At 40.6% G+C, this 13,870-nt stretch overlaps 2 protein-coding genes across 4 annotated transcripts in view; both read left to right on the top strand.

The window, feature by feature from the left end:
* Positions 1-3,847: 3,847 nt before the first annotated feature.
* On the top strand, positions 3,848-4,768 carry ora6 (olfactory receptor class A related 6). Its single transcript, XM_078275416.1, has one exon. It carries the CDS (start codon positions 3,848-3,850, stop codon positions 4,766-4,768), a length of 921 nt encoding a protein of 306 aa, XP_078131542.1.
* Positions 4,769-7,866: 3,098 nt separating this feature from the next.
* Positions 7,867-13,870, top strand: part of mgab (MAX dimerization protein MGA b) — a 23,701-nt gene continuing 17,697 nt past the window's right edge. For 2 of the 3 annotated variants that reach the window (XM_078274355.1, XM_078274357.1), the window contains exons 1-4: positions 7,867-8,457; positions 10,512-11,716; positions 12,952-13,390; positions 13,679-13,772. In XM_078274355.1, the coding sequence (XP_078130481.1) occupies positions 10,548-11,716; positions 12,952-13,390; positions 13,679-13,772 (1,702 nt within the window). In that variant the 5' untranslated portion in view covers positions 7,867-8,457; positions 10,512-10,547. The remainder of the gene's footprint in view (positions 8,458-10,511; positions 11,717-12,951; positions 13,391-13,678; positions 13,773-13,870) is intronic. The other variant, XM_078274356.1, reaches the window with a different exon arrangement.

Genomic DNA, 13,870 nt, shown 5'->3' on the forward strand with positions numbered 1-13,870 from the left:
TGGTTCTTCTTGGGGATAAAATGAAGCGTGCAAGGGGGTTATGTGATGTCTTCATTTAAACCCATGGAAAATGAATGATTAGTCCTAGCACAGACTCAGCTATAAAACCACTGCTGCAGCTCGTAGAGATTTAGTGACCTGCTCCAGGACAGTGTAGATGCTGATGTTGGAGCTTGAACCCACTTTGGTAACAGGTCTGAAACCACAAGACAGGATGTGTTTTCTCCCACACTCCTTCTTGTTGGATGTCCAAAATCATCCATGCATTTTAGTTTGTGAGTCTCCTCTATAGATTCCATGTCACACCTTCACACTTAATTAACTCGGCAGACAAGTGCTTTTTTTTTGAACAGCTAACAGTTTGCAAGTCTCAAACACATTTTAATTTGGTGAACTGGTAATTAGATGGAATTCTTCCACGAGCAATATTATTCTTGAACAGCAGCTTAACAAAGTGATTGGCAAGTGATTCATTCTGATTGCTGCAGCATATTAACATTTAGATGAAATGTTATACAGCCGAGGTGCCATGGCTCAAGTCCAAGTTTAGTCCTAAATCCCAATTTCTCAGGTTTGACTTCAAATTATGATAATCATGTGCAAGTTAGGTCTTCAGTCCATACAGGCCAAGCCCAAATGTCCACTTTGTATAATTTGTACTAGAACTTAAAAAACTAAATTTCAGACTCACATATAGGCCTCTTTCACAGTAGACATTTTGACTTGTCATAGTAAAAGCACGGTTGTTAATAATTACATTGATGCTAACTCTGTTCAAGGAAGCCATTCATTTTTTTTTTTCCACCTGTGCTTTTCTGACTGTGACAAGTCAAAATGTCTTCCGTGACAAAGGACATTTCATTATTCGGATACTTTACCTTAACATGTTCTTTCATTATGTATGAATACAAAATAACTTACATTTTCCATAGAGACAGTATATCATTAAAACAACTCAAAGTGAGGAAGTCTTCGTATATTGTAGAGTCATTAATGTTCATCTCACAGGTGATAAAAACTCCACACAGACTTCTAAAGAGAAGTTAAAACACTGCTCAGGTTAAAGGTGGGCAGAGCTAAACTGGAATTACATGAGGTCAACAAACTACATAAACCAATAAGAATGATTGAAGTGTAACCCTGCCACCCTAACAGTTGCTACAAAACTAATAGGAGGGTCAGAGAGATGTCAATGAAGCCCAGTCGGTACACACCTACACAGTCCTGAGAAGAGGTCTAATAAGGCAATATGTGGCAACATGTGGGAGAACCAAAGGGGTGTGGGCTTCATTAGCCACGCTAGCGTCATGGCATTAGGGATGGTAAGTCAGTCAGTCGGTCAATCCACCACTTTGATCCAGAGTTCAGACTGAAGTATCTCAACAATTACTGGATAAAATGCCATTAAATTCTGTACACACATTTATGGTCCTCAGAGGATACATGATTTAGGTGATCCCCTGACTTTCCTCTTGTACTACCATGAGGTCAACAACCATTGGATGGATTGCCATGACATTTGATTCACACAATCATTTTGTTTTCATCACGCAGCAACAACAGATGAAAATTGTAGTTTGTTCTGTTCTTTGGTTTATGACCAAACACCTGCAAAACTAAGCAAATGTTTGCATGCTAACACACTAAACTAAGATAGTGAACTTGGTAAACAATATACCTGCTAAACATTAGCATGGTTTTCGACAAAATACAGTCCTGTGAGTGTGTGTACAAAATAAGGAAGACAACAGATGTGATTTATGGAAAACCCCAACTAAATCTCACAGTATTAGACTGACACAACAATGATTTTTGCATTGGGTTTGAGTTACAGTAAAAAAAAATAATGCCACATTAAAAACATAAGCTAGATATCAATCAATTAACTATGTTACACCAGAATGAAACTATTAAACCAGAAGTAAATGATGTTTTATCAGGCCTCTGATTGATAATTATTGAATAGTAAAAAAAAGGACTACAACTTTCTACGCTGCCCGGGCTCATTACATAACACTTAGTTTACCCATGTATTGCCTGTGCAGGGCTTATCCTTAATTACACACACGCACGCACGCACGCACGCACGCACGCACGCACGCACGCACGCACACACACACACACACACACACACACACACACACACACACACACACACACACACACACACACAGTGGGATTCACAATTAAGCTGAATCAGGGTGCAGGGCTTGATTGAAGAGAACGTCTGCTAACTAGACGGCAGCCTAAAAGAGGAAAACAGACAAGCTGGAACATGAACTGGTCCTGTGTGAACAGCAGGGTGCAGAAGCCCTTGTCCCATTATGTCTTTTTCTCTGTTTGTCCACCACACAAACACATAAACACAGACTCAGGCACATATTCTTTATGTTCATATTTCAATTATTTACAATTCTTAACTACCCCACGTTAAGTGAAAGAAATATTCCCCCAAACCTCATCATATTTATTTGCAAAGATGTTACTTTCCAAGACTGATCAGTTCTTCTCTCTTACTCTTTTGTGTACTGATTCTCTTATTCTGAAACAGGAAGTTTCCATTGGTACATTGTGGCACAGATCCAAATTCTCTTTTGTACCACAAGCCATAAAAACCTTAAATCAGTCAAAATAAGCTAGATGTCCAGCTGGCCTGGTCATACCCAAGGGTGTATAGTGTATTGTAGTGTGTGATGTATGTTCTTCATGTTATGTCTGTCGGTGTCTGATGTAGGGACTATTTGTTTGTATCATATGTCTGATGTCCTGTCATGAAGTGCCTTGCGACTATGCCGCAAACCCAACTGCCCCACGGGGACAATAAAGTTATCTACTACTACTACAGCTAGCACTGTAAACTCTATAAATTTTTAGCCTCCGCTGCAAACATTTCCTCTCTGAACAATTCAAAAACTGGTAAATTACATACATAAGGTATATAAAGTAAATCAGGTGTATATAATAAATGATGATACGTGGCCAGGTTAGCTCAGTTGGTAGAGCAGGCGCACATACTGTATATAGTGGTGTATTCCTCGTCGCAGTACGTCCAGAGTTTGAGTCACAATTTCCTGCATGTCTTCCCCTTCTCTCTTCCCCTTTCGTGTCTAGCTGTCCTATCCATTAAAGGCCGAATTGCCCAAAAAAATAAGTTATGATACCACTGCTGAGTTTTTTAAGGTCAAACCATTATATCACTGCTCCTTCTCCAATCAAGAAATAGCATTTCTATCTCAGTATCTCAATTATATGTCTTTTAATTTACTGAAGAGGTAACAAGGGCTTTGACATGTCCCCTAAACATTTCTGACACCTCTTATTAATGGTGGGAGAAACGTGACTCAAGTTAACTGCCTACAAACGGGTAATAAGAGAGATTTTAAGAAAGATGTTATCAAGATGATTTTTTTTTTTTTTGGTGTGTCGCAGTTTGGTGTGTATTGTAAGTCAAAATAATGCCAATTAAACCGTGAAATGACAAACATGAGGTGGAGAACAAGTGTAAATGAGCTCTTGCAGGAATTGCGTTTAGTGATGTCAGCCAGTGGAAAAACATGTCACTGCTTTAAATCAGACACTGTGCTGGTCTCAAGATGCTTTGGAAAGCTCAGAGGTAAAGAAAATGTAATGACTCCCAGCCTTCAATGTTTCCAGCATCCTTTTGTTTTCCTGTCTCTATAATGAGAACAGCCAATCACCGATCTAGATTCTTGCCACCTTAAGAACTTGATAACAAAGGGTGTTGGGTCAGTGATGCAGCAAAGAGAGACGATACACACCACAACTGCCAGCTTCTGTGTCAACAGCACATACGTGACATTTTGTGTGCTCTGGCTTACTTTCAATAATGTTTGGTCTCTCTGTCATCCTCCTGGGCTTAAGAGTCATCGTGTCTTGCATAGGACTTGTGGGTAATATATTTCTCATCTACGCCATCATTCAGATCAAGTCCTCCCATGTCAAAACCTTTGAGTTGTTTCTCTTGGCACTGGCTTTAGCCAACTTGGAGGAAATTATCATCGTGAACATCTATGAGATTATCATCCACCAGACTTCCTCCGCCCCCATCAACACTGGGTTGTGTCGCACACTCAAATTCCTGACAGTGTTTGGTGAAATTACCAGCATCAACTTCACCGTCCTCATCAGCATCTTCCGCCAGCAGAAGCTGAGACACGCCGAAACGAGGGTCACGCCAATCTACCTGGACAGCATCAGGTCAGCCTGGATGGTGAGCGGGATTTGTGTGATGCTCGCCACGCTGCTGAGTCTCCCCATTTTTGTCCTAAATTTCCCTGGCCCTGCGGAAAACATCACAAGAAACAGCAGCAGATGCCCTCGGAAGTTATTTCAGTGTAGTGAAAATGATTGTCCTGCACTCAACCACATATACAAATACCTGTTCACCACTGTGTGCAACCTGTTGCCTCTGATCATCGTCACAGTCAACAGCTGCTTCATCATCACAGTGCTGCTGAGCCAGAGGAAGACGCTGACACCAGAGTTGAGCGTGAGCGGGTCGAGCCAGTTCGGCAGCAAGAGAAAAGGTCCTAGGTACCACCATAGCCCCACAGCTGTGCTGGCAGCTATGGGCTTGTTCCAGGTAGACTGGACTCTCTTCATGATCTTCCAGATTTTCAGCCCCACTGACTTACCTTTTTGGGCTGAAACTGAGTTCTTTATCTCAATATCCTATACATCCTTAAGTCCATATGTGTACGGGATAGGGAATAACCTGTTCTCTCTCAAAAAATGTATGAAAAAGTAACTTCTTCTGGACAGAACGGTTTTTGAAATTGGGATGAGCTCTTGATTTTAGTGAAAGAATACAATGAAGCGGATCACATAAGGTTTTTACTTGCAAAGAAAATGCTAGTTTATAATGCCATGTACTGACATTGATATTATGTTACTGAACTCGCTGAGTTAGTTCAGGGAAAGAAGAGGTTGACTTTGTCTTTTTTTTTTTTTAAATGTAGCTTGCTTTCATCAGTAAACACATTACAGTTTTGTGTTGCAATTTAAGAGCTTTGTTTAAATCTAACTAGAATTTTAAAAGTTCCTTTGATACAAATTTTGTTTTTGCCATTTGTCATTGCCATTTCAATCAAAAGTCGTTTTTGATCGTTTTTTTTTAATCAGCCTTTTTGTTGCTAGATATTCTTACAGCCTGGCAGTTGGAGGAGGGCAAGCAAATCTCACGCGGTGCAGTGTAACCCAAAATAAACACTTAAGGCGTAACAAGTATCTGCTTTGCTCTAATAAAGGCAAACTCACACCTTATTTTTTACGCAGTTCTACAAACCACAGCTGTATTTGTATATGAACTCTTGATTACAGACAACATGACTTGTGTTACTGATTCTGTTTTGACATGAGTCAAGTGCAGGATAAATCTTGTGTGGTTAGGCTTTGTAACATTACTGAAAAGACTCACTGGCTCCTGTTGAAAGTGATTATACATGGGTCACACATAAGTCAAAGTAGCCTACTGAGTCTGATTATATCCAATTTAGATTCATTTATTTTCTATTATAGAGGTTGGTGTTAAATCTCTGTTAATATGGGGTTACATCTTAAGTTGTTGTGAATAAAAAACTACAGTGGATATATAAAATGATTTAGCTTCCCACAGCACAGCAAACTTTAACATTGCCTTTACAGCCACTAATGACATGAAGAACCACAGACAACACTGAGTCATGACGACACCATGAGGTACGAGTGTCTCTGATACACTGGAGAGATTGTGAAGACATGGATTTGATGTTTTTCTTCTGTCTCTGTCTTCTGTCTTAATTGGGCTTTAAATATAAATCTGACAAGATATGGATCACTTTTAAACTATATGTCACGTCCACAGTAAGCTCAAAAGCAGCCCCTTAAAACGCTGTGGTCTGGCAATGCCAGACTATCCCTATAATAGTCTCAGAGGGTTAGCACTGGTTTAAAAAATGGTGATGATGTACTAAATATTGTGCCTGATAATGGTCATTTTATATTTGGTTTGTCAGTTGTGACAGAAGCTCACAAAGGCCATACAAAGTGTGTGCGCTATTCTTTGTCTGTGCCGCCACTACTGATTTTTACATAAGTGACATCACAATTTGGTAGCTGTCAGTACACAATGTATTGGTTGTCAAAGAGTTCTTACAGTGGCCTATATATTTTCTGCATATATTTAAGATCCATACAATTTAAGAATAACATACACTTCATTATTTATGAAGCGTTACAAGATGGGAGCAAAAACCTACAGTGTGGTTTTAGTAATGCTTTTTTAAATTTTTATATAGGCCTAAATAAGTGATATTAATTTAAATTTGTTGTTATTCACAAAATGATGAGAAGCTACCTACCTGGTGTTGTGCACAAATGTAACCTCCTGATTTAGTTTTTTTTCTACCAGAAAATATTTTTAAATCCAATATTTAAGTTGTATGTAAGTTGTAAGTTGAAAACATAACAACCTCCTGTTACTGCAGAGTTACTGCAGATATTATTTTAATAGTAGAGTTTTTATGGGAGATTTGCCTTGTGCAGATTAAATGCATATTGTCTTAACATGAAACGTGGAAGCTGTATGTAAAACCCTTTTAATGTATATCCCTCACTACCAAATATATATATATATTGTCTATAATTTATCAGAGCCGAAATGTGGCACGGGTTTAGGATAAACTGGGGAGCTTCACAGCAGAAACAGGCTTCAGCATATCGCCACGAGATCCCCACGTGGAATACAAAAGACGAGTAGGTTCATGAGCTTCTTTCCCACTTCCTAGTCCTGCTTAGACCCCGCCCTGTTGGTTTTTTATAACATAGTACTCCTGATATTGGCATAATTCAGTTTTTCTACTTGTCTAGGCTGAATTATAAACCTAAATTGGAGCCGAATATTCGAAGGGAAGTCGTGTTGTTTGTTGTTTTAATTCACAAGCGAGAAAACACCAAGGAATCAGGATGATATTTACTTGATCAACTGAAAATGTAATTTGGCGTTAAACCCAATATCTACAATCATGCACAACAGTTATAATGCACACTCGCCATATTTATTCACTGCTAGGCCTATTTACTGAAATATTGTTTAGTTGTAGCATCGAGCCATTGGCTAGTACTGTATAGCCCAACCCCCTCCCCATGCCGCTGATTCAGATTACTGAACTGAGCCATCTTTCTTCCACTGTGCGTTTATTTCACTTCACAAAAATTCATTCATTCATTCATTGCCATTATCATATAAGGCACCAATGCGTTTAAGTCGACAGTGAGAGCACAGCCAGTGCTCAGTGTCCAGATTTGTTTGGTTTATTAATTTAGTCGCCAGCAGGAGGTTTTGGTGACCATAGGCTATGTGATATTTCAAAAGTTTACACAGAAGTTTGGGTGAATGATACAGCCTAGTTTCGAAAAGCTGCCGTCCACCCGACCACAAAAATAAATTAAAGGCTATGTTTGCAAAAGATTGGGTTGCTGTGGGTTGATTATTCGTGGGGCAAACATTCAGTTACATCCCTATTTATCATATAGGCTATCGTATTACCCGCCATGTTATCAGATAAACAAAGCCAGTCAACGTTGTTTTGCGTTGTGTCTTTTAGTAGCCTAATTTTAGAAAAGGTAAACCATAACTTATTTATCTAGACTGTGCCGGTCAGTGTTGATACATTGTCGCGGGGAATGTTCACAAGGAAACTGCAATGACTGTCCCATGTTATAAAATAACTTTAGGTCAAATTATCAGGCCACTGACACCATGATGAAACAACTGGCCGGTAAAGTCCTGCGGAGGGAGCTTGCGCATTGGCTACTGGAGCTCGACTGCCATGGTAAACGTGATACGTCACAACCCGAGAGCACGGATGTGTGTGTATGTGTGTGTGAGCGAGAGGGGCAGAGAGGAGAGTGTGTGTATCTGGTTAGAGAGGGCGAGAATGGAAATGTGATCGAAAAGGTAGAATAAGTAAAGGAAATACAAAGGAAGGAAGAGAAAGTATCGCGCCTGTGCTCTCACCGCAGGAATTACACATCCGAAACATTTTCGCGCAAACTTGCTGAGAGTTGTCCTTACCGGCGAGCGGACTGAGCTCTCGAGGTGGGAACAAGCGAAAAAAAAAAAAAATCTCCGGGATGGTGGACTCCCGCTTCCCTCGCGCTGGCGGCCCGGGAATCACGCGCCATTGAAGGGGGGTGATATTGTGCATGCGCTTTGGCTTCACTGCGTGCACGCTCGGGTCGGTCGATGCGAGCACACTGGCGTGGCTCTCGGCCTCCATTTGTCAGTTTGTGTTTATGTTCGAGGGATTCAACGAGGCCCTATCAACGGCGACGACGACGTGCAACAGTTGGAGTTTTACCGTGAACGTTGTCATCATGTCGCCTCCGTAGGCCACGAGGCATTCAACCGACGTTGAAAGGTGAGGCGTCAGTGAAATCAGCAACTTTTCCAACTTGGTGAGTGGTGGAGCGGGCGGCCTTTCTCTCTGCGGTGTGTGAGGAAGAAAGCTGTGGTTAAACAACTTAAATTCTCGGCGCAGCTTCTTATTTTAGGAGAAAAAAAATTGTTACACGGAGAACAGTTGAGAGCTTGTGTGGTCAACATGTCATAAATTACCCATTTTATGTACTCGTTCGACCGGTTAACACCTTTTAGACCAGGCTACAGCATCTGTGTTGGTGTGACTGTGTGATTAATAAATTGACCTAGAGAGGGCAGGGTAACAAGAAAATAGGTTACATTATTAGCTCGTCTTGTCGTCGACGGAGATGATTTCATTAGGGCTGCAAATATAGAAACGTTTAACAAAATGTCCGTTTTGAGTGTCTTAGCCATACTTAACATACAGGCCTGTCCGAGCATTTCAGCCATGTCCTCAGCTGTGTGATACCAGGCAGGCTATTGGTCAGTCAGACCAAAGGGATCTGCACACCTCACGAAGACAAAGTCCACTTTTCTGAGACTGAGAAGATAATTTATACATTAAACTATAAATAAACTATATAATTATTCACATTATTTCACATTATTTTTAAGGATGCCAAGGATATCAGCGTATGTTTTGGTGTTTTTTTAATTTTTTTCTTACACCTGGTTTCTCAGTGTTTTTGACCTCTGTTCTATATTTTATTTAACATGTATGATTCTGTAGTCCCTTGTTGCAAATAAGGGTATGCAACATTATCACAACAACTAATTCTTGAATGTCAAGCCATACTAGTATTAACAAGCAAAGCAGGCTTTTTTTTAATAGCTCGGCATGTTGCATTATATTCTATGTCATATTTATATTACATCTCTATATAAGACAGACAAACAGGTGTTGTAACAACTGACTTTCCCCTCTGGGGATTAGTAAAGCTTCATCTTTATTTTAGATATAGTTCATAAATATATGTTTTGCATGTCCTTACACAGTAAAACAATTCACCACTAGTTCACAGAATGACCACATATGGCCCATGGTTGTAAATAAATGATATGTTTTCCATAAGTTTCTCATTTATTTTCCATTAGTGCACAACCTATCCTAAAATTGCTCTGGTTTGATGCAGTGGTGTGACTCTTATTGGAATTCCTTTTGGACACAAAACAGTATTGATGTATTCGTAGCGAAATAAAGAGATTATAAAGACCCATAACACAACTCTTTCACCATAGGTTCCAATTGAACAATTCTAAAACTTAACCCAGGTAAGATGGCCGCCATATGGTTCCAAGAGAACCATAAAAGGACAAGAGAAACATATACGGTACATTCCTTTTATTTGGTTAACGTTAGTTGGCTCTATATTTCTGTTATTGATTAGTCACAGTGGCTAAGGTGGCGAGCATAGACATAAAAATATACGTATAGTTATACAGTCTATGGTGGTGAGGCTAACAATAGCCATGTTAGATCTAAATCAACTTTGAGTACATAGACAAGGATATATGACATTACTTTACTGTTTGTCACTTTTCACCACCATCGCCTGCTGTTAAACGGTGTGCCGGTGAAACACAAGCGGCATGCCACTCTGACAGCCGGCACAGGTGTAGTGAGCGGCCATTGCAGTCAGGGGATCGGTTTATGCCGCTGTGCCACAGTGACATATGCCATCAGCCACCGGCAAATGCCGCTGTAGTGAGTGGCATGTGCCACCAGGAGATCAGCTTTTGCCTATGTATCACAGTGGCTCACCATCAGCCGCTTTTCGATTGCGACGCTACTGCATTTTTGGATGTATTGACTGCTGATTTTCTCGAATTGTTGCATCTTTTATGGCTCTTATTTCTGTTCTGCCAGTATTTGCTCTGCTTGGATGACTTGTAATTGCTTTTGTTAACTTTTGTCAGGAGATTGGTTGTATTTGGCTTTTATTTTATCTTTACTATCTTTTTTTAAATTGGATTTGTCTGATATTAGCACTTGTGTTTAATTAGCTCTGAAATGTATATTGTACCTATGAACATCACCGTGCTGTATAGTTAACATTATTATTATTATTATTGTATCATTTTCTGTTAGGTATCAAATGAAGTGGGACAGCCACCGCCATTGGTGATGCCTGCCACAGACTCTAAACTCACATCAATGGAGGACCCCCATCATGCATTGGAGAAACAGGAGGGGAGCTCAACTAACATTCCCTCCTCAGTTTCTCCTACTATCGCCTTTTCTTCAACTCCTCTTGATCCAAACACTACGAAACCTAATTTCCCCAGTGAGACAATGATTGAGGAAAAAGCTGTCTCCATGGCAAGCAATGATTGTAGCTTGTCTCTTTCTTCCCCAGCTGAAGCTAGCCCAGCCAAGCCTGCTGCAGCATCACCTACTATCTTTGAAGTGACTGTTGAAACAAGCCCAGCTACCTCACATATAGCATCAGCATCTGACTCCCTCACATGCACAGGGACAAGCATCGTCAACATATCAGAATCACCGCTATTGTTGTCTGAGTTGCCATCTACTACATTTGGCAGTCCAGACCTGGAAAATGACTTTCCTGCTGTGCTGACCTTCAAAGGTGTCAGTGTCACTCTGGAGAATAACAGTGTGTGGAAGCAGTTCTACAGCTGTGGAACTGAGATGATTCTTACTAAACCGGGGCGCCGCATGTTCCCTTACTGCCGATATCGCCTGTCTGGCCTAGATCCTGATCGTTTGTACAGTCTGGTCCTGTCCATAGTTCCATCGGACCAGTACAGGTACCGCTGGAGCACATCCAAATGGGAGGTCAATGGACCAGCAGAACACCAGGCCCAGGGTTTGATTCGGGCATTTTCCCACCATTACTCACCGGCTCGAGGCTCGGACTGGATGGGTACCTTGGTGTCCTTTTACAAACTCAAACTGACCAATTTTTCCCAAGACCATGCTGGTCACATAATCCTACACTCCATGCATCGCTACATTCCTAGGCTACATGTGATACCTGTCCCGGATGGTGACATACTTACACCTGACCAGCCTGTGGTTATGGGACCAGAGAGCATGACCTTTACTTTTCCACAAACTGAATTCATGGCTGTGACGACTTATCAGAACTTTCGTATCACCCAGCTGAAAATTAATCATAATCCGTTTGCAAAAGGCTTTAGAGAGGATGGGAACAACTCCCGCCTACAGCGGGTCACTACAGAGGCTCAACCTGTGGTGGAGACAGACACTCAGCCGTCTATTTTAAAACCTGCTGAACTCAGTGAAAACAAGGAGAAGGTTGTCGATCTGAAGTAAGTTTCATATAGTTTTTATGTAGGGAGGTCAGGGAGGTATTCATTTAACTTTGTTTAATATTGGGGATGTAGCTTGCATTAACATAAATAACAGTGCCTACGCAGGAAGAAAAGCGACATAAAACGACAACAAGAAATCTGTCCAGACAAAAACAAAAAGCACCCCGTTTCTATTCCATACTTCAGGTCAATTTGCCATAGTCCGACAGTATTATTCGTTCTAAAGGTTTCCAGCAGTCCAGTACAATAACACCAATATGACCCCTTGTAATAAACATATAGTTATATTAGCACCTCTCAGTTTTAACAAAAACTGGCCATTAAACGCTTAGTAAAGGTAGAATATGTGACAAGTGTACCTAATTAAGTCTATTAATGCCATTTGACTATGGGCGGCTTTTAGAACCATTTGAAAAGCTTTTTTGTCATTCAAAAAAGAATAGAATATCGCTCGTTTTGTCTTCAATTTTTGTATTTTAATGTTAGTGTTACAAAATGTTGGCAGACTTGTTGCTAGTAACCTAAACCTGATCGTTCATCTGAGAAATGTGGACACGATGCCACACTCTTGAAGATAAATTCTGGCAGGTCACTTTAAGGAATGGCCATTTGTACGGTGCATAGATAGAGTAATAGATCTTTACATTTTACACATGATATAGTCCAGTATAGTGGTCCAAAAAAAGGACCTTCAACAACATTGAATAGAGGAAATTGAAACAGGGCATTTATTTTTTTAACTCCACAAACCACGGCCTCAAAAGTTTGCATCGGTTTGAATTGACACCTGTTTTGCATTCTCAACCAAAAATGAGAATTATATGGATGTAATACGAGTTACAAAGTATGTATTTTTTGCAGGGCTGTTGTATAGGATTGCATTACGCTGTGAGATGTTTTGCTACTGTGTCCACCCCCTATAGTTTTTTTGGTGTCATAGTCTCACACTTCTATCTTGGAGGTCTTGGCACCCAACCCCTTTCCCTGACTGCATTATCAGGTGTAGGATATGGGGGATAGTAGAATGTAAGCACGTTATGCAATGACACGTACATAGACATAAGCTAGGAAATGGGTGGTTTTTTTATAAGTTAAACTGCTGGAATTACCATTATAATACCATTGCCACATGCCGTGCCGTCACAAGTCAATATGTGTTTATAATGAGATTGTCATTTTCACTTTTCAGTTGTTAGTGTCCATAAACTGTATTCCTTTTTACTGTGTTACAGCACAAAGAAGCACAGCGTCTCTGCTTCCCTTCCAAATGAGCAAGAGACCCGACTGGTCCTGAAGCCCATAATGTCTGGCCCTTCCACTAAGGGTGAACCATATGTCCCCTGTATTAGAGGAAAGCATGCCCTTGGTGAGCTTGTGCTTGTACAAAAACGTCCACTTGTGGAACCCCATGAAGAAACCCATGCCGTCAGTATAACCCCTAAGGTGCAGCAAGACTTTACAGTAATGATATCCCCAACGTCTATCCCGGGATCATCACCTGGGTACCGTAAAAGGAGGAAGAGGATAAACAAACGTTGGGCAAATTCCCGGGGAAGAGAGTGGAAAGCTGCAGTTACCTCCCCCATGCTAGGCCACAGCACATCGACTGTCGCTATGCAACCAGAGCTGGATGATGTAGAAGGCCTGCAGTTTGTGTCCTTTACCTCAAAGGTAAAACACTTTTAAACACAGTTACTTACTGCAAAGAATGCTCTGCACATATCTACATGTCTCCAAAGGATGTATTTTCATTTAGTTGGGTGTAGTGTCATTGCATTCATGAGATGGGCATAGACAAATGCTAGGAAAATGGGTGGTCTTTTATAAGTTAAACTGCTAGAATTACCCTGTTACAATACCATTGCCACATGCCGTGCCATCACAAGTCAATATATGTTTATAATGAAATTGTCATTTTCAAGTGAAGTGTTGAAGTTTTAATTTTCTTCTGTGCGACAGCAAGCTCTTGAGGTTCACATCAGGGACAAGCCAGCTTCAGGGACACCATCAGCATCTCCAGTTTCCCTAACACCAATGCAGTTTAAGGAAAGAGGTAAGCAATGTAAAGATCTCCATTTATTTGGCTGACATCTGTAACAAATGTTTGTATGCAGTGCTGCTATACTGTGGATGTTATGAAATGCTTACATG

Source organism: Sander vitreus, chromosome 18, assembly GCF_031162955.1.
Source record: "Sander vitreus isolate 19-12246 chromosome 18, sanVit1, whole genome shotgun sequence".
NCBI lineage: Eukaryota > Metazoa > Chordata > Actinopteri > Perciformes > Percidae > Sander > Sander vitreus.